We start from the raw sequence: 21,707 nt of genomic DNA, 5'->3' as shown, positions 1-21,707 counted from the left end.
ACAGATGAATCTGCATGAGCGATTTCTTGGGTTAAAGTCTGCTGTCAATAAGAAGAAAAAAAAACGTATGCTTTTCTATAGATCGTCTTGGATAAGAAGATGACTCGAAACATCCTGGAGAGTCTTATTAATTCATCCAAATTTGTTGTTTTCTTGTTTTGTTTTTTGTCTTAGGCTGATACACACACTGCGTTGTCTGTTTACTGTCATTTTAATTTCTGCACTGATAAATTATTGCTTCTGTTTTTAACCAAATGCTGGGCGTAGGGATGAGAAAAGGGACATGAATATGTAGTAAATAGAGTAGCAGTAGAACAAAGTAGACGACGGGAGCAAAAGCTCGTAGGTGTTTCTGTTATTATCCAGAGAACGAGCCGGAAACCTGGAGCAGAATGAACTCAGCCTCTGCTCAAAGATGTGTAGATGTTAGAGAAACTGAGCACCAGGCTCAGAACTGTTCCATATTCTAATAGTTAGATTAAAAAATGATGGTGGCACTGACAGATGAACTTTTATTAAAGTGTCAGATCAAACTCTTTTCTTTTTAAACTTTCGCTTGCGAGCTCAGAATAACAGAATCTGTGTCATCAACCAAACACAGGCACTCTGATGACCGAGCTGTGAAACCTGGTTTTAAATGTGTTTATTGCACTGTCTGTTTTAACTTTATATGTTTATTTTTTTTAATTTTCGACAAAATGAAAGTTTTTTTCTTTTTTTTTTTTTTTGTGGGTATTTGTCAGAGACCTTCTGTTGAGTTTTCACCCTGTCCAGAGACTCAAAATGAGTTTAACCCAACTCGAATATTAGATTTTTGGGATAGTTTGACCTTTTGGGAACGTCACTTCCTGGTTTTACTGCTACTAGTGAAATGTGAGGATGAGCCGTCTTAATGTCACCACACTGAATGTAAACATGCAGCCAGTAGCCTGTTAGCTTAGCTCTGCATGAACCATCAAACAGTCCAGATCTTAAAGCTTGTCCGTGTTATAATCTTTAACAATAAATTTAAAGTCCGATTATGAATAAAGGCTCAATATATTAAAGCTTTATCAACATTAATGTGCACAATGTCAGCGTTGCAAAGGGCTACTTGGACTGCAATTAGAAAACTGCTTCAGCTAATATTGACAGTGCAACAAAAAACACAAGTGTTTGTTTTAATATTGTGCAGCCTAGCTAGTTTGTGGCTCGGTTCAGTTAGCACTCAGCTAAGAAATTACGCAAATGAGACAAAACCACACTGTTGTTTGCTCACTTTGATTGGTGCACAGTTAATGCCAATCAGTGTTTTAATTCCAAACTCCAGCTGTGCTGCTGGCTGCATGTTGGAGGTGTTTCTCGTGGACTTTAAAGTGGCTCTGATTCTTTTCTGTTCTGTAACGAGAGCTAAAGATTGCAGTGGTGAAATGTTTCGAGAATCGTTCTAAATGTTTTTACTTGTCTGGGTACAAACCTGCATCGTATAGGAGGGGACCATGTTTCCCCTCGGTATCTCGCACGTCGTCTGCAGCTGTTTTTCGGTGATCAGGGTCGTCGTACCTGCTGTCCCGTCTTCCTTCTCTTTAATTTATCTTTGAACAAAAAGTGTGTGGCACACAACAGTCGACTTTTGCGTTTCCACGTCGTCTCTAAGGTCAGGTAGGCCGTGATTCACAGATCAAAATGTCAGAAAACATCGCAAAAGGGTTTAGTTTAGTTTTTACCATGTGTGTATTTTTTTTATTTTTATTTTAGCAATATGCAAGCTGTGTTTTTTAATATTGTGTAAAAGCTGCACTTTACACACTACTGAGATAAAAGCAGCCCAGCTACATCAGCCAAACCGCATCTGCTTAGTCCGGTGGGTTTTCGACAAAGCATTAAAGCCAAATGAGCTGAGATCGCGTGGCGTCGTGACGCAGCCCGTCCCTTTGAACGATTTACTACTTCGTATATCCTGAAAGTCATATTGACGCCCCAAACGTGGCGGTTTTGTTCAAACGGACCAATGACACGAGAACAGATGAGTTTTGTTTACGAGGCCGCAGCTTCTCTGAGATTATTTTGTTTGTTTGTTTATGGATACTGTGGAACCTGAAACATTTTTTGAAAATATGTTTTATTGTTTTAGCCTTTTTGTTGTTGATAATGTAATTATTAAACATCTGACTGGGGTTGACTTTAATATATTTCATTGGTTTTGACCTTTGTGTGTCCGAGTGCTTTGTTGTGCTGAGAACAGCTTTGGTACAGATTTTTATTCACATTATGACACTTTGTTTAGTCTCAGTATTTTATACAGTGATCAAACTGTGACATGTTTTAACATTTTTCATTCAACCTTTATTTAGACAGGTTAATCCCATTGAGCCTCGAGGACTCATTTACAAGAGAGACTTGATTTAACAAAGAATATACATGTACAATATATACAAATATACATGTCAAGCAAATATAAAGACGTCAGTTTTCTGTAAATTTAGACTTTTATGTTAATACCATACTTAACATGTTTTAGTGGAAACATCTGAGATCAAATCATTTTAAATGCTGTATAATTGTAAAATGTTTGTTTTTCGGAAAACAGAAGGTTCTACAATGTGCAAGATGTCTGAAATCTAGCAGCTCTATTACACAGAACTTATTTATTTAAAGGTAACTATTTATCTTTGTTAATATAAAGCTGTTCTATAGGTCTTGCTTATCGTGACTGTGGCAACGACGCAAATTCAAGCTGCAGAGAAACTTGAAGCTCGTATAGACGACCGGAAAAAACTTGTTTTTTTAAGAAAATCTGACATGGCAGCAGAAGTACAGCTCTAATCTCATGGAAACACGTAGGAGCAAATATGACTGGTTTAGGAAAACGCAATGCACAGACAATTAACTGAAAGACATAAATGACAGGAACATTAATGAAGGAGACAAACACCTGTAGAGAGGTGGTAAGGATCAAGTGAGAGTGGGCGGGGCAAGAGCAGGAAAGAACTGAACTGATGACAGGCGAAGCACAAGAAACAGAACTCAAAGATCCCAAAACACATAAACCACAAAGGGAATAATTCTCAATATAAAGTCTTAAGAACTAACAATAAATACTGTAAAAACAGATTGACTGCAGTTCTGAACTGTTACAGCCTCAAGATGGAGACGTGATGAAACAAAAATGTAACCTTCTCTGAGAATATACATGTTTTATCTTTAGTAAAAGTACAAACATGATTTCCATCTTGTACCACTAATTGGGTCGTTGAGGCATCAGGTCCAGGAGAGAAACCCAGACATCTTTCTTCCCATTGACACTCCAGCTCCTCCTGTGGGATCCCGAGGTGTTCCCAGGTCGGAGAGGACATATAATCCCTCCAGCAGGTTCTGGGTCTTTCCTGAGGCTTCTTCCCAGTGGGACGTGCCCTGAAACCCTCCAAAGGGAGGCTCCCAGGAGGATTTCTGATCAGATGCCAGAACTGATACCTTTCATGATTGCTTATGGAGCTCCTCGCTCTCTTTAAGGCTGAGCTTGGCCATCTTGTGGAAGAATCTTATTTCTATCCAGGATTTTGTCCTTTCTGTCATGATCCAAACCTCATGGCCACCATGTACAGACCAGTAAATCCAGAGCTTTGCCTTTTGACTTCGCTCTTTCTTCACCACAACTGACTGAAACAACACACTCATTACTGAAGATGAAGCCCCAGTCTGTTGATCCATCTCCCACTCCACCACTCGGGAACAAGACGCCCAGATTAAGTCAAGAAAATGCTGCCGTCATTTCCTGTTGGTATTACACATGAGGCCTGATCTGTTCGTCAAACACTGAACAGGTGCAAAAAAATAACATTTATTTCAGATATTCTTTATTTCAAGAAGTATACTGTATATTTTAAAAGTTATTGTAAGCTTTGCCATTTTAGTTTCTGGTGATTTGTTTAAATATTTTGCTGCTTTGATTTAAATGGGGGTAGAAATGTGATGCTAAATCTCATTTGCAAACAAAAAAAATTAAACGTTAAGAATATTTTCTTTCATCAGTATTTATTCTAGTTGTAATGAAGACAAATGTGTGATAAAAAGATAAACATTTCATGTAATATTAGGCTCAACCAGTGGTGGTTGTAGCCTCTTTTTTTGGGGGTGCTCAAGCACTTGAACACAGCACCTCTGAAAAATTAAGAAACCATCATTAGGATGTTGTAAAGAAGCTTAGATCTTAAACCTTACATTCACCAAAAGGTTGAATAAACTTATAATAATAATAATAATGGAATAAATGATGACACTCCTTATGGGAACATACAATGATGACAATACATAACGCATTATTATTATTATAATCTGATCTTCTTGCACGAGTCGGATTCTCAATGCCACCTGTCAATCAGTCCAGCAGGCTTGTCAGCAACTGACCAACCAGCGATCTTAATTTGTCCCGAGGTGAAATGCCCCTTACCTGCAGGAGCTGTTAGGATTAGTGGGGATGCGTGAGAGCTCTATTCACACAAGGAGAGCTGTTGGTCAGGCTACTTCTTGTTGCTCTCTAAAATAGTTATTGAATCAAGTGTTTACTTATGTAGGTCAACATAGATGTTTAAAAACTTGTTAAAATACACCAGAATGTAGGAAATGGCATCTATATTCAAAATTTTCTGGGGGAGGACCCTCAGACCCCTGCACCACTGTGTGTCTCCCCCACTCCCACCCACTTCCCCAACCAATGCTTCTGACACCTACAGCCACTGAGTTGTTCAAACCAAGAGCCATTGTCAGCACTGGGGGCTGAGCACCCCTAAAGGTCAGAATCTAGAATCACCCCTGGGCTCAACTCTGAGGATTTATGACTTTGGATCAAGACTTTTCTTCTAAAATAGTAAAAAGACTTTATTTTCCGGGAAATTGACATCCTTAAAAAGATGTTTGTTACCAAAGTCATTTGTGACTCAATGTATGGAAGAACATTAGTGCCATGCTAATTTTTTTTTCCTCAGAATTCTGATATTAAAGTCAGGATTTTTGGCTATTATCTTAGAGAGTTGAAATTTTGAGGTTAATCTCAGAATTCTGAAGGAGAAAAAGCCACAATTACAAGATTAATGTCAGAATTCTGTGAAATTAAAAAAAAAAAATAGCCTTTTTTTTTTTACTATGACTCTTCTGTACGTCTCAACTGTGGACGAGTTATTTTTTTAGTATGGGGACCGGCTGTCCTTTAAAATGTCCCTGAACAGCCAGTCATCATCAGGCGGTGGTGTCTGTATGGGACGATGCACGCGAGGATGAGGAGGAGCAGAGAATGACTGTGCAACACCTTCAAACGGTGTTAAATTCAGGTCATTGAACTGAATCCCCTCCTGAAGAAGCTCGTGGGTTTGTAGCTGTGCAACGTTGTAGCTGCAGTCGATGGACATCAAGAGCAGATTTGAGTTTATATCCATACTTTGACTTGTTTTGGCGTTATTTACCTTTTGTCTCAGCACAAGCATGCTCCTCTGGTCATCGTCTATGTGGTCTGTGGATGCTCTCTGCTCCTCCTGACAGCTGTATTGGTATCTGTGCTCACCTCCCTCAGAATGTAGATCCTCCACTCCTGGGACATTATCTGCACAGACTTTTAGAGCATTCTCATCTTGACACAAGCAGTTGCTGTCAAAGTAGTCCTCTACTTCCATGCAGCTTTCCGAGTATGATTCACCAGCACTGAAGAGGTCAACCATGTTGGTCAATTGTCCCTCAGTGGTGGTTTTTTGATCCTGTGTGCTGCCTGTAAGGTCTGTGAACATCTGGACTGAGAAATCATAAGAATCAAGAGACAGTGGAGAGAGCTCTGAGGAGAAAGAAGGAGAGTTTGTCTCACTTTGGTGTAAAAGACGGGCACTGGAGCTGTTTGGAGGGGTTTGAAGGTTGTCTGAGAGGTCATTGATTGGCTCAAATTGACTCTGATCATAATATTCAGAGCGACCGAGCCCTGCTTCTTGAAAATACTCTCTATCCTTTGGCAAGCTAATGAAAGAGAATCCAGACCGTTTGTTAGCTTCCACTTTTTTCTGTCTCCTTTTTCTCCGGTTGTTCATTTGAGTGGTGCAGTCATATTTGTCGGGATTTTCCCAGAAATGTCCAAAGTCTGAGTGCTTTTTGAGTCTGCTTTCAGCTTTACGTGAATCAGTTGAAGTGTCAGTCTTAGACTTTGAGATGACCTCTACATCTGTTGGAACACTGGGTTTTTCTGAACCTTGGAGAGGGTCACTTTGAGAAGGGTTACCTGAAGAGTTAGGAGCATCTTGTTTGTGTGATGAAAGAGATGACACGTGCTTTTCTCCCTCCTTCAAATAAAGGGCAGATGCTAGTCGGTGGTTTGCTGCTTCTATGTCGGCAAATTTTCTGTTGACAGACAAATTACATGGTGAAACATGTGTTGAAGATAAAACAAGACAAAAAATGTATTTCTGTAATCAAAAAATAGTGTCTGACCATTTCTGCCACAAATTAAATAAAATAAAGCTCTTTTTTAAAACCTCTAAACATGTTTAAACAAGAAGTTGATGCTAGCTGTTAGCATAGCAACTATCTTTAGCATCTGAATTTTGAGCTAGGTATCTGCTAACCTTGCAAGGTCAAAACTACAAATATTGTACACTATGTACATCAGTGGCAATATTGGCTTTTTTTTTGGGGGGGGGGGGGTGCTCAAACACCCCTAAATTTTAACTCTGCGCCCCTGAAAAATAAAGAACCCATCATTAGGATTTTGTAAGGAAACTAAGTTCTCAAATCTTAGATTCACCAAAATATTGTATACATTTAGAATAAATATGGAATATGATGACACTTAAACGGGCCAGTAAAACTGACTTTTTTTTTATCACCAGTCAGATCCTTGATGCCACCTGTCAATCATTCCCAGTAGGCTTGTCAGCAACTGACCAATCTGCGATCTCAATTTGTCCCAAAGTGAAACTCCCCTTACCTGCAGGAGCTGGTTGGTAGAGGGAGGGGGGTGAGGATGCGTGACAGAAGCTGAGCGCGCTCTATTCAAACAAGGAGAGCTGTTGGTCAGGCTACTTCTTGTTGCTCTCTAAAACAGTTACTGAATCAAGTGTTTACATATGTAGGTAAACGTAGATGTTTAACAACCTGCTAAAATACACCAGAATGAAGAAAATGGCATCTACTTCATTCAAAATTTTATTCACCTACCACCACCACCATTGTCCCCCATGTTTTAACATGATACACTAGATATACTGCAGTGCATGTGTCAAAAATATTCTAACGTGCAAAATGTTGGGTACATTACCGGGAGCTAGCCACACTAGCAGCTGCCTAGCTCTGGATAGCTCAGATGCTAAATATAGCATATTAAAATCTACAAAATGTACAAAATATATTTCAAACTTAGCAATTGTTTTATCTTTTGTGAAATATATGATAATTTGTAAATTATTTGACAAAAATATGATTTATTCATGCTATAAGCTAAGGGCCTTTTAGCTTGGAACATTAGCCTTTCTGCTTTCTGTCGGAGAAGAGAGGGACATTATCTTACATTTTTGTTTAATTAAATACGTTCCAAATTATGCTTTAATAAATTTCTCATTCATTGCTTGGTTGTTTGTGTAACGTTAGAGGCACAAAAGATAGCATTAAGTGTTTATGGATATAGATTGGGGCCACATCAGACAAAAAAATAAAATAAAATAAAATCTCAGAATTCTGTTGTTGTTGTTTTTTTTTTAAGTCTGAATTCTGACTTTGGTCTCAGAATTTTTGGGGGAAAAAAATAATAATTAAAATTTTACCACGGTGGTCCTGATTCTCTTCTGTAAGTTTTTAATACTCAAAAAGATTTTTTTTAAGCAGTTTCAATTGCATAGGTCATACGACAGACATATTTTAATTTAATTTAATCCATTCAGTTATTTTTACTTTGTATTTAATTGTGTGCTTATTGGTTCCAATTCCCAGTTTGTAACACATCTGTATTTGAGTTTCCATGTGAATGTTCCAGTGTAGCGCCCGCACCTCTGAATCATGTTGTGCAGGAAGCGGCGGTGGTTGACCTGTCGTTTGGACGGTCGGTTCTTGCGGGGTTTCTGAAGGGTCCTCATCATATGACCTGCTGCTGAAGTCACAAAGGTGTAGAGGTCACGACCCCAGGGGACACCTCGCTCCAATCCAGGCTCCAGCACTGACAGGGATGGTCGCATGGCTGAGAAAAACAAGCACGTTTCCAACATCTTATCTAGCGAGACAGCAAAGTGCTTCACAATGAATAAAAGTCCATAGCTTTAAATAAAAAAATCAAGAAGTGTATAAATAACATAAAATAGATACATAAAAGTCTACAATGGTTGTTTTCATTTGTTGTTTTGACAAAATATAAATATATTTACAGTGTAAACCTAAGAACATATTTAACATATACTATTTTTTCTGGTAGTCATTCAAATTTTGTAAGTATTATCATTTATTGTTTAAATATCTTGATGACAAAAGCAGAGCTGAAAAAAAAAAGTTGCACAAATACTATCCATTTTTTAGTTTAGTCAAAGTAAGATAAGTTCTTTTTCTTCTGATTTAAACATTAAATAATAAAATGATGATCAGGGTTCAAGGAGACGTTATTGTCATTCGCATGTGGTACTTGAGGTGGAATGAAATTGTACTCAAGGTCCCAGTTACGCCTAAAAATAGCAAAAATATAAGGAATATAAAAAAGAAACATTATACAAGGGTCTAAGCTATACACTACAGCAGCCTGATGATTAAATTATTATGATTAAAATGATCAAACTTAATTTTTCCACACTTTAATTCTCAGGTTAAGAACAAAATTATTTCTAGACTTTACCCCTGACTATTTCAAAATTGTGAATTCTAATTAAATAAAATGTATTTCCTGATTTGTTTGCAATCATTTGATTTAATGTTGGCATAAAATCCTCCACAGCTCCAGCCAAGTCTCTGTGGAGACAGGAAGTTTTTCCACAAAGAAATTATCAACATTTATACATTTTCAACAAACTTTCAAGCTGTTTGATTTGAGTTAGTATTTGTGATAAATTACTCAGCTCAAATAAAAAGTTAGATTTTTTTAAAATAATTTCCCCTTGAATAAAATTAAAACTTTTATTGAATGCATTTTTTTAATCATTGTCTGTTTACAAATTAATAGTCTGAAACTGTCAGCTGTTAAAATATAAGATTTGAACAATAATACACACAAAGAACTTAAAGCAAATATTCCTGCACTTCTGAATACTCAAAATTACTTTTTAACGCTTTTTAAACATGCTTAGTAAATGCATGCACAAAGTAAAAAATGATAATTATTATATATATTATTTTTGAATGAATGAAAATTATTATATTATTATATATTTATTTATTATATATTTTAATCAAAAAATATTTTTGTGTTTGTGTAAAGTGTACTGAAAAAAATACACCCAACACTCCAAAGTAAAGTACCACAAAATTTTATGAAAAAATAAAATATATTAAATGTTAAAAGAAAAGTTTCCAGTCTTTTTTCATTCACTTCGTCTAAAAAAAATATAATCTAATTAATTTAAACACATTTTAAGAGCCGTATTTTAAGATTTCATGACTGCTGAGCTTAATGCCACAAAAGAAACCAATCATTTATTTATTGCTTCAGCTGATAACTTGTACACACGACTGCACTAAAACCGTCTCTATATTCTGTCAAATAAAATAAAGTCTTACCTCTTTGCCTTCAGGCTGCAGCTGTCAGTACCTCCCTGCAAGCTGCATTGAACTCAGAGGAGGTGGGCTGCTTCAGAAGGGAGGAGCGGTGAGTAAACTATTGACGTGTGCGTGCGTTTATTGTGTTCCTGCGTGCACGGATCCAGTTGAGAAACATTAGCGCTCATTAATGCATTAATTCCCTTTTCTCTAACAGAACGAATGGAAGCCACATGGACAAACTGATGCGGGACGAGAGGCTCTGCAGACAAGAGTGACAATTATTGGAAAAGTCAACCGCTTGTGGACGTGTGGGCGCACGTCTTCAGTGTATAAAAGGCGGCTTGTTCAACGCTGGGAGACACAAACACACCAGTTGAAGGCTGTTAACGAGGCCCCCTAATTGTTTGACCTAAACTCTGGGCCCAATTATCACATTCTCTGAGGGAAGAGATAAGATGGTTGCCAGTGGCTTTAATTGACCTTTTCATTTCTATAGCTCGCCTTCCAAGTGCAGGATTTAACATATCTATGGCAGCAGGTTTACAAATGGGCCGTCAGTTGTTACACACATTGGAAACACTAAAGAATAAATAAAATACACCTCTAAGTATGAGGCCTTGATTCTCAAACAGAAATGGGTGGACTGCCCCTCCAGGTCAGGAGGGAGTCTTTGCCTCAAGTGGAGTTCTGAGCGCTTTGTTCATGGGTGATGGTTGGATGGAGCGGGAGGTGGATCGGGACCTCATCCTAAGTAATAAGGGTGTTGCTTTGGTCGGTCGTGGTGAAGAAAGAGTTGAGTCGAAAGGCAAAGCTCGTGATTTACTGCTCTGTCTGTGTTTCAACCCTCACCTGTAGTCATGAGGTTTTTGGATCATGACAGAACGAGATTTTGGCTAGAAGCATCCAAAATCAGCTTCCTTCGTAGCTGAGCTCGTCCTTAGAGATAAGGTGAGGAGCTCCGTCATCCGGGGGAACTTGAGTAGAACCGTTGCTCCTTCGCATCAAATGGAGTCAGTTGAAGTGATTCAGGACACCTCCCTTTGGAGGTTTTCCAGATGTTGAAGAGGCTGACCCAGAGCTCACCAGAGGGATTATACCCTCTCTCCGACCTGGGATGTCTGGGTTTCTCTTCTGGACCAGTTGCCTCCACAACCCGACCACAAATAAAAGAAAGAAAATGGAGATGGAGCAGTTTTATATTCAGTGACTTGAAGCTGTTACCACATTTTCTATTTTATGTCTTCCAACATCAAGGCTGAGGAACGGCTTGTACCCTGAGGCTTTTAGACTCATGAATCCCTAGTCAGGATTATCACTGTGAAAATTATTGTGAAAAAAATCCCTGTGAAAAATCACTGTAGTGCCACTTGGTTGTTGATATGTGCTGCTGATCTCATGCTGCTGATATATTTCATGTTGCTGTGTTCATTCGTCCTCATCTCAGACTCATGTTCGTGCTGCTGTTGTTTGGCGCATTGTTTTGTACTATTAGTGCTTAGTGTATTATTAGTTTAATGTATTCTTAGTTCATGTCTTGGATCTTACTACTGTTTTCCTTTACAATTTGTGCTTTTGTTGGATGTAACTGGGACCCTATGCACATAGTTTTGCTCCACCTCATAGCACGTGATGTGAACGACTATAATAATTAAAAAACAACTTGAATTCTTGAATCATTTAGTAAACATTTAATATGTTTGTCAATTAAGGCTGTTTAATTTTACATTCCATACTGAACACATAACGGTATTAAAAATAAATAACACAATCTGAATTATTTTTTATGCTCACTAGTTATAGTACAACTTCACTGCTCCAGGGTTATGAATGCAACAACTCCAGCTGATTTTTAACACAAAAACTCAGCTCGTCTCTGATATTCTAAAGATTATGTGAAAAATTTTGCTTCAAGGAGTGATCCGCTGTTGAGGAGTGGCATCTATTTATAGTGACACCACATGTGCTCGTGACCAGAGGGGACCGCACAGTTTACCGACCGGTGTGGGCTCATCTTTAAATCTAAAACCTGTAGTGAGTCCTGTTTACACTTTGGCACAGACGCTTAAAAAAAGCGTTTCTTTTTTTTCTAAGTCACATGTGGTGTTTTCACACATCTCTGCCACTGGACTGATACGTTTTATCACACCTCCCCTGCAACAGAGGCAGAACTTTGACCCGGTGAAAAGACCTCTGTCACTTGTAACTCCGTTCTTCATGCTCCGTGTTCAGGAGAATCCATAAGAAAAGAGTGTGTTTTTGTGGATTTGGGGAATTGGAAGTAAAGGCAGAGAAGAGAAGAGCCACACCGAGAGGTAACTTTAACTACTTTTACCTCCAAAAAGCAGTGACTGTGCTTTGAAAATGTATCCAAACCTCTTAAATTTTGGGACATTTTCTCACTTTATTAAGCATTTTAATGGGATTGTATGGGATAAAGGGAGGATGTGGAGGTGGATAGAAATTACATGGTTTTCACACTTTTTATACAAATAAAAAAAACTGAAAAGCATTTGTATGCAACCCCCCCACCCTCACCCCCGGATATATGTTTTTTTGTTTTGCCATTTGCTACTGTTCTTCATCTTTCGGCTTTTGCCTCTTCAGGGGTCACCACAGCAAGTCATCCTCCTCCATCTCACTCTGTCCTCACTCCAACTACCTCCATGTCCTCTCTAACTGCATCCATACTGTATATCTATTCTTTGTTTTTGTCCTATCAGCTGCATTTCTAACATCCTTCTACCAATATACCCACTGTCCCTCCTCTGGACATGTCCAAACCATCTCAGTCTGGTCTCTCTAACTTTATCTCCCAGTTGTTCAACCTGTGCTGTACCTCTGATGATCTCATTCCTAATCTTATCCATCCTTGTCACTCCTAAGGAGAACCTCAACATCTTCCTTTCTGCCACTTCCAGTTCTTTCTCCTCTGCATCACTTGCTGCAGTTACAGCTACAAATCTGTTTGGTCTCTCCCAGCTTAGCACATAAAGAGACCTAAATTTTGTCCCATTCTTCTTTGTAAAACAGCTCAGTCAGATGGATGTTTGTAGAGTGTCTGTGAACAGTGGTTTTTAAGTCTTTTACGTTAGTTTTAGGTCTGGACTTTAACTGGGCCATTCCAACACATGAACATGCTTTCACTGTAGCTCTGGCTGTTTCGGGTCATTGTCCCGCTGGAAGGTGAACGTCCACCCCAGTCTCAAGTCTTTTGCAGCCTCTAACAGTCCTCGATTGTATTTAGCTCCAACCATCTTCCCTGCTGAAGAAGACATCCCCCTGCATGATGCTCTACCACTGTGTTTCACAGTGGGGATGGTATATTCAAGATGGCCAAAGAGTTGAATTTAGGACTTTAGGTTCTTCTGAGCAGAGCAGCTTCATATGTTTGTTGTGTCTCCTACATGGCTTATGCCAAACTGCAATCAGAACTTCTTCTGACTTTCCTTTTACCTCTTTTTCCATAAAAAAACGATTTGTGGAGTCCACGACTAATAGTTAATCTGTTACCTGAGCTGTTGATCTCTGCAGCTCCTCCAGAGTTATAATGAGCTCCTTGGATGCGTCTCAGATTAATGTTTTCCTTTTCAGTGTCTGTGGACGGCCATGTCTTGGTAGGTTTACATCTGGGCTGTATTCTTTCCATACTGGATCATAGATTGAACAGAGCTCATTAAGATATTCAAAGTGTGGGATATTTATTATGATCTAATCCTTCTTTAGCCTTCTTAACGACTTTATCCCTGACCTGTTTGATAATTTCCTTGGTCTTCATGATGGTGTTTTATCACTAAAGTTCTGGAACAAACCTCTTAAACCTTCACAGAGCCGTTGGATTTATACTTGGATTAAATTACATACAGTGGGATTGCAAATTTATAAATTTGGTGACTTTTTACAGGCAGTTTGTTTCACTGGAATTTTATCAGGGGCATCAGAGTAAAGGGGGTTAAATATAAACGTGCACCACAATTTTTGTATTTTTATTTGTAATAGTTTTGAAATCTACCTATCTCTTTCCTGCACTGCTTTATGTTGGGCTATCACATAAAATCTCAGTAAAATGAAAGTGTGAAAAAGTGCAAGAGGCACTTTGACTGAAACAAAACTAAGACACAAATAAAATGATCTGAGATTAATAAACCACTGAAAACAACTGTTTTCTTCTGTATCATCACTTCCAAGTTTCTTGAGCAACATATTTTTTGAGCATCAATTTAAAAGTCATCCTCACGGCAGCGTTTCCCCTTCTGGTCAGATGCTCCACCATGAACCGGGTCTGGGCTGTGTTCAAGGCTCGCCCATACATCAGTAACGTCCTGGGATACACAGCACTCTTTGCCTCAGCGGACCTCATACAGCAGAGTGTTCTGGGTAAGACACCTGCTGCAGGGTTTGCATCCGAGGGCTCAGCTGGCATCGACTGGCGTCAGACCGCCCGGGTGGCGACCGTGGGTTTCTGCTTCCATGCCAACTTTAATTATCATTGGCTCAGATGGCTGGAGAGGATGCTGCCAGGAGGCGGGGTGAAGGTGGTGGCAAAGAAAGTGGTGCTGGATCAGCTGATTGGAGCTCCTCTTACCATCAGTGCTTTCTATGTTGGTAAGCATGCCTCAAAACATATTCAGAAGGGACATAATGTGTCAATTTTTCCACTTTCTGAGGACCTGAATGAAACATTTGTGTCTGTGCATTTTACTCAAAATACTGCAAAATAAAGCAAAGCCATGAATTTACAGATTTTTATTGCATTTGGTTTTCAGAGGGTTGAGAAACACAGCGGACTCCTCTTTACTACTCAATTATTATGGATGGATGGATGGATGGATGGATGGATGGATGGATGGATGGATGGATGATGGATGGATGATAGATTGATGGATGGATGATGGATGGTTGGATGGATGGATGATAGATGATGGATGTGTGGTTGGATGATAGATGTTGGATGGATGATGGATGGATGATGATGGATGGATGATAAATGATGGATAGATGTATGTATAATATGTATGGATGGATAGATGGATGGGTGGATGTAAATAAATATTCAATCTTTGTTTTTCAGGTTTGAGTGTTTTAGAACTCAAAGACGACCCACTTGAAGTCTGGAGACAAAAGTTCTGGACTTCCTATAAGGTTCTTGTGTCGTCTTTGTTCTTTTGGTCTTTGCCAGATTATTGATCTCAACTCTAGCATGAAATAAATCTGATCTGTTCTTTCAGGCTGGAGTGGTGTACTGGTCAACAATGCAGGTGAGATGTGTTTCTGCTGCAGAGATTCAGATAAATAAATAAAACTTTGAGTTTTATAGTGAATCTGTGTTTTCTCTGTTGCTTCTCAGGCTGTGAACTTTACTTTTGTTCCCCCCGTGGCTCGAACGGCGTTCCTGGGAGTGATTGCTCTTACTTTCACCGTCTTTCTGTGTCACCTCAAACAGCAGCACGGCCACAAACCTGACTGAAGCTTTTGCCTTCTGCTGACTTCTATTTACTTTCACACACTCTTTAGTTTTTTGCGCCTGTCTTACAAATAAAAAATCTTAAAATATTGTTAGTGCTGTATACATTTTTATTTGTTTTACAAACTATAATTAAACCAAAATTTAAACTGTTTATTAAGTTATTAGCTCATTTCTTACAAAGATTCAGAAAAATGAAGTCGGTATGTTTAATAATGAGTAAGCATGCACTTTATTGCTTTGATATCAAAAAGTAAATAATTTATTTCAAGTAACATTTATTTTGAAAATCATTATCTTACAAAAATAATTACTTGACTTGTGTTATATGAAAATCATTTAAGCAATAAATAATTTTTGCTTGAATGAGATGTGATTGGAGTACATGTTTCAAATTCATTTTTGTCCCTGACTCAAGTAAGGTAAAACATAAAGTAAAAATACAGTTGTGATCAAATCAAATTTATTTATGTAGCACATTTAGAAACATTCACATATGTTTTTTTTGTTGTTGAGAAAACTAGAAAGCACAAGGGACCATTAAAACAGGCAACGAAATAAAACCAGTTTAAAACATATGAAAACACCTGAAATGAATTGCACAAACAATAAAATATTTAATTTGTACACAGTAATACACAATGGGTGTTTAAGGAGAGTCATCCATGTTTGCTAAAGTATCAGAGGTGGAAAGTAATGTACTCAAGTAAAAGAAGTTAGTCTGTCAAAGTTTTACTCAAGCGCAGTAAAAGTACATGTATAAAATTAAAATCAAGTAAAAAGTAAGATATTAAATAGTTATTTAGAGTAACGTAAAAGTTACTTTACTTTTTTACAGCAGGAGGGCATCTCTTCTGCATGAAGAACAAGAGGACTTTTTGTTTTACAGAAGAGCCTAGGTTGAATAAAATGTATCACAGTTTAATATACAAACTAAGCATGTCCTCAAATGTGATTAATAGATAAGTAAAATGTATTCACAGTTTAGTTAAGTCAAAGTACTAGTATAAGCTTAAATTTTAACTAAAAAATAACAAATTAGACAAAATACATACCCAGTTCCTATGGTAAGTAAATGTAATCTTCTATTTTCCATCTCTGCAGTACATTGTTAAACACAATAATAACAATAATAATACATTAATGTATTATAGATATTTTAATAAGCATTTTTTTCATTAATTCAACCTTTATTTATACAGGTTAATCCCATTGAGCCTCGCAGACTCATTTACAAGAGAGACCTGGTTTTTACTTATAATAATAATAATACTTATTTTAACTGTATAACTAACTATCTAACTAACTAACAAATTTTAACCATTACTTTTATATCTTTTAGATAATTTATTATGTATTTTAGATTGTCTAAAAATGCCAATGGAGGACTCAAGTTCTTAAATTAAGGTTGTTCAATACAAATACAGTTGTTATCTTTGTTTCAATAAAATTAACATTTTACTCAGTGATACTGAATGATGTTTGATGTTTAGTTTTTAAAATTTGATTAATACTCCATTCAAAACCCAGTAGATTTCAATGATTTAGTAATTAAACATAAATTATATCAACGTGGCCCTCTTCGCCTTCATACCACCAGAGGCAGCATCCTGAATCATCACAGCTGTTCTGACATCAACCGGTTTGGTTGCCAGATAGAGAACCAGAGCTCGCGTACTGTCGCTATCATAATTTACTGGTTTGACGTGTCTGGTAGGAACGCGGATGATGTGTGAGTATTTGTATGAATTAAAAAATTATGTGCTCGTAAATACAGGAACTATCTGATATTTTGGATTTAGCTAGCAATTTAGCTAAAATGTCGTAGAAATGCAATATTTATTGTAATTCTGGCAACAGAGTTGCCAACAGGAAGCGCATGCTCTATAACCAATCAGAGAGTCCGAGAGTTCTGCTCGTTGTGTTATCGCGAGACGTCGTCCTTCCTTTTCCCTTTTCGCCCGAGTCCAAGATGGTAGGTACCGCTAGCCTAAATTTAAAAACACCACAGCCCTAGTATCCACTGTCATCCTGTGAATTAAACCACCCCATCCTTTTGTAGTGTATATAAATATGTCCCGAACATAACCGGTGTCGTAATCGTCCATTGATTTTGTGCAATTCGTCCTTTTAATTCATGTTAGCTTACCTCTTTTGGAGCCGACATTGGTGTTGAACCGGGCGCCGTTTAAGTATTGAGTTTGTTTAGAAACGAGCTTCGGAAATTGTTCTGAACTCTAGATATTGGCGTCGTCGCAGTTTATTTAATTGTACGAGTATTTACTAAGATTTAACTTGAATAAAAGAGGCCTCGGGTGTGTTTGCTGTAGCTTTTGGATGTTAGCGTTGTGCTGTGGGATCAACGTGTGTAGCAACCGCAGCTAGTAGAGCATTTACAGGAAGGGGCACAAAAAACAAGTTTTTGTTTTTACCATTTATTGTCATTTGAGTTGGTGGCCTTAAATGCCCCTCTAATACTAATTTAACTGATTGAATATCATACTTTCTGTTGTTGTAATTCGTTTATTCTGTACACCTTGTTAGGGAGTCGACATCAGACACAACAAGGATCGTAAGGTGCACAGGAAGGAGCCAAAGAGCCAGGACATCTACCTGAGGCTCCTGGTTAAGGTAACATCCAGTTATTTTAATATTAACATACTAGTAACTACTTATTAATTGTATGAGTTTCTTGGTATTGATGCTACTTATTTCACTGGTATTCTTTCCCATCTTGTCTGTCTTATAGTTGTACAGGTTCCTTGCTCGCCGCTCCAATGCTTCCTTCAATAAGGTGGTCCTGAAGAGGCTGTTTATGAGCAGGTCCAACAGGCCTCCCATCTCCATCGCCCGTCTGGTCAGTATTAGCTGATGGCTTAAACAGTTTGTCAGCTTTAATATGTAGCGTATGAGGCAGAAGGCTTTATTGTGACTCTTTCAATGTTGACTGTAACAGTTCAGGTCCCAGCACACTCCATCTGAAGTCAAACAGTCGACTTGTGGTCATGTGGTTGCAGGACGTTTGTTTTTGCACACACCTCTCATCGTACATGAGACACAGGTGCAGAGCTCCTGGGAAACCCCTCCCACGGCTGTACATGGCTCTCGCTAGAGTCTCCACTCCATCCCTTCATCTGCCGTTTGGCCACAAATCTATCATGAAGAAATTCACACTTCAGCAGACAGACTCCTACATGTCTGCACAATCTCTATCCAGGAGTTTTTGACCATTTGACTAATTTAGTGTGTTTGAAGAGTCGTTCAGCTGAATGTCCGAGTGCATTAACGCATTGACGAACACGCTCACAAACGTCTGACCCGTCACACAATACTTGACACATATGCCTGAAAGGAAAAAGTTCGTCCCGGGCCTTGCCAAGAAGTAGCGTGCGAAGCTGCTCAGAACAAAATTATGCAATTTTCGGCACTTGGAAAGGAGTATGCAGGGCCCTTTTGTATTTTAAAGTGATTGTGCTCTTGTTTTTTTTTTTAATCATACGAGATTGTGCACTTGGTTCTTATTGCATTTTTGGATCCCAGAATACGATTTGTGGAAGAGTGAGCCTTTTTTGTTGGAGCTAATTTATAAATGTGACCTTGCATCGACCAAGAAAAGATGTGCAACTGTTTAAAGTAGGGGTGCACTGATTGCAGTTTTCTGGCCGATCACCAATTTCTAAAACGTCTGACCTGACGATTCCGATTTTGTTTTATAAGCGGCACTGTCAGGTATTAGAAGATCACAGTGCACCTTCAATTTTCCAATTTTTTGTTGAAAAACATACCCTTGGAGCAATATCCCAGAAACAATACAAACTTGTTTTAACTGGCCATGAGCTAGTGCTCTGAATTATAAATGAAGTTCAGACAATTGTTGTGAAAACAAAAAAAATTGGTAAAATCGGTTTCTCATATAAATATTGGCCGATTTCCCAAAATTAAGGAAACCTGGGCCTTTATCTGTGCATCCCTAGTTTAAAGTTTAGGTTGAAACCCTGTTGAATGGTTATATTCATAATAAAAAATTTGGAATGTAGTTACATTTGTTTTTATTCAGGTTGGGTTTGTTTACTTTATTGTTTTGCTACAGAAACTGCAGTGAATGTAACTTTTTTCAGGAAATGACGTCAAACCAGATAGAACTGAAAACTGTTCAGTGTGTCCATTAGCACTATACAGTTGATCACTAGCACATTCAAGATTTTGCTTTAGTGAAATGTCATCTGTTTACTGTCAGTTTTTCAGCCCCTGGGTGAACTTTACCTGTTTTATTTTGTGGATCAGATCCGTAAGATGAGGATGGCCGGCCGCGAGAACAAAATTGCTGTAGTTGTGGGAACGGTCACTGATGATGTCAGGATTCAGGACATCCCCAAGCTCAAGGTTGGATTTTTTTCAAGCAGAAGAATCTATTTCATCATATATAGTTTATTTTATTTTATTTTTTTTATTATTATTATTTTTTTAACAAATATGTAAACATAACATTATGATGCTTTAAATTTCCTGTCACACAGATCTGTGCTCTCAGGATAACCGATGGCGCCCGCCGCAGGATCCTTAAAGCAGGTGGTCAGGTGATGACGTTTGACCAGCTGGCTTTGGCTTCTCCCAAAGGTCACGGCACAGTGCTGCTGTCAGGTAACTCAACTTTTCATTTATCTTTAAGAATAGTTGAAGTGTTACATTTTTTCATTTATATATTTTCTTAAAAAAAACACTAACCAGCGTTGTTTAAAGATGCGTTCATGGGGTCGTGATACCGCCAGAAATATCAATAAGTTGTACATAAAGAAGGAAAGACCAATTTTCCAGGTTTTGTTTTGATTTCTGTTTTCTGCTGCTTCTCGTCAGGACCCCGCAAAGGCAGAGAGGTGTACAGGCACTTTGGAAAAGCCCCTGGAACCCCTCACAGCCACACCAAGTATGAACACACTGAATATAAAACCTCAAACTACGTCACCGTTTAAAAACTGGAGCCTTCTTTAATAATATTTAGTGTTCTTCAGCTCACAGTGCAAGTTTGTCTCCAGTCTGATGTTTTCTAAAGTAATAATTTAATATTTACAGAGGGTTGGTTTGATCAGATAACTTTTCCCAACAAGTTTATACATTTGCATTTGAATACACTCTTAAGAGCAGTGAATTTATCAGATGTTCACACCTACACAGTCTTAACTATACTTGCTGACATGAAATGGAAAACAGCAGGTTCTGTTCCTCGTTCGTACGTTGGTGGCTACTTGTTCGTTTTCAGAGCCAGCTGCAGACAGTGCCTTAATGTTTCGATGTTGCTGCTGTGATTTCTCACTTTAAACAAGTTAAAGCAATTTATATTTCTGTTTGTGCCATTATGAGTAGAAACTAATACAGTTTGCCGGACATGTTAGGTAAATGTTTCTGGCAGACAGCGTTCAGGAGAAGGTGCGCAGGTGATGGTAGTGAGGCCTCTGAAGCTCTGAGATTCAAAGCTTCAGTCTAAGAACAGAGACATCTGGTGGCCAAGGAGTCAGACCTTTAAGGAGAAAACCCCAGACACCCATTCTCTAAAGTAGATTTCAGATTAAATAAAACAAGTGGCTCCTCAGGAAGTCTGTTTTGGTCAAACTAAACTCAGCATACAATAATGGTCAATCAGGTCATCTGGACAGTTTATTTTTGTGGAAAGACGTTTCGCCCTCTATCCAAAGGGCTTCATCAGTCTGAGGAGTCCCAAGTAAACTGCTTTCCCAGGACAACAGTTTACTTTGGACTCCTCATACTGACGAAGCCCTCTGGATAGAGGGCGAAACGCAACAAAAAAGAAACTGTCCAGAGGACCTGATTGACCATTATTGGATTTTGTACCTGGATGATTGAGCATGAACTTTGATAAACTCAGCATATTTTTATTGAGCAGCACGTGTAGATCACCCTGATGTCATGGGCTGATAACGAGAGAAATTTGGCTCAGTTTGTCTCAATTAATCTGGGGTACCTCTGGAAAATCTGTCTGTATGTTGTTTTTAGGGTATTCCCATGAAAGTGAAAACTAAAAAACACATTTGGATAACAATTTCCCAGCTGGTATTGAAAATATCTTTGTTAGTGAGCAGGGATGCTTTTCTGCTCAAAGGTGTTGATTGCACTACTCAGAAAGGTGCTTCAAAGCATTCTTTAGGATTATACTTGAACATTTAACTCAAGAAACCATAAAGAAGGTATTTATTCATATTTTGAATAAAAAAAAATCCAATGCACTGTCACGTTGCAGCTCAATTCTTGCTTTGATGAGCGTCAATAAATAAATGACAGAAAACTAAAAGTAAAATGTTCATTTAGGAAAGTCAATTTATGGCTCTTGTGTAATGAAGTAATAATAATTTTGACTAAATGAACAGTGGAATGAAGCAGGGATGTCCAAATTTATGTATGTCATCCTACAGTGGTGTTTAGACACGATATCGACAGCAATAATTGGGATCACGAGTCTGAAAATTACTTTGGGGTTAACACATACATACATACACACAGTTGGAAAAAAATTCATGTAATTCACATAAATTTAATGAATATATATATA

General features: G+C 38.1%; 2 protein-coding genes across 2 annotated transcripts in view; both read left to right on the top strand.

Annotated features, from left to right (window-relative positions):
- Positions 1-11,976: 11,976 nt before the first annotated feature.
- On the top strand, positions 11,977-15,201 carry si:ch211-120k19.1 (uncharacterized protein LOC563199 homolog). The gene is made up of 5 exons (XM_037676900.1): positions 11,977-11,996; positions 13,943-14,286; positions 14,753-14,823; positions 14,910-14,939; positions 15,029-15,201. The coding sequence occupies exons 2-5, from the start codon at positions 13,953-13,955 to the stop codon at positions 15,146-15,148; spliced, it is 555 nt and encodes a 184-aa protein (XP_037532828.1). The 5' UTR covers positions 11,977-11,996; positions 13,943-13,952; the 3' UTR covers positions 15,149-15,201.
- A 1,846-nt stretch (positions 15,202-17,047) lies between these two features.
- rpl18 (ribosomal protein L18) overlaps positions 17,048-21,707 on the top strand; it is a 5,208-nt gene continuing 548 nt past the window's right edge. Inside the window, exons 1-6 of the mRNA XM_037676899.1 lie at positions 17,048-17,120; positions 17,690-17,776; positions 17,895-18,002; positions 19,430-19,528; positions 19,663-19,786; positions 20,000-20,069. Of these exons, the coding sequence (XP_037532827.1) occupies positions 17,118-17,120; positions 17,690-17,776; positions 17,895-18,002; positions 19,430-19,528; positions 19,663-19,786; positions 20,000-20,069 (491 nt within the window). The 5' untranslated portion in view covers positions 17,048-17,117. The remainder of the gene's footprint in view (positions 17,121-17,689; positions 17,777-17,894; positions 18,003-19,429; positions 19,529-19,662; positions 19,787-19,999; positions 20,070-21,707) is intronic.

The sequence above is a fragment of the Nematolebias whitei genome, chromosome 5 (genome assembly GCF_014905685.2).
Source record: "Nematolebias whitei isolate Nwh7 chromosome 5, NemWhi1, whole genome shotgun sequence".
In the NCBI taxonomy this organism is placed as follows: domain Eukaryota; kingdom Metazoa; phylum Chordata; class Actinopteri; order Cyprinodontiformes; family Rivulidae; genus Nematolebias; species Nematolebias whitei.
This window is presented reverse-complemented; position numbering and strand designations above follow the sequence as displayed.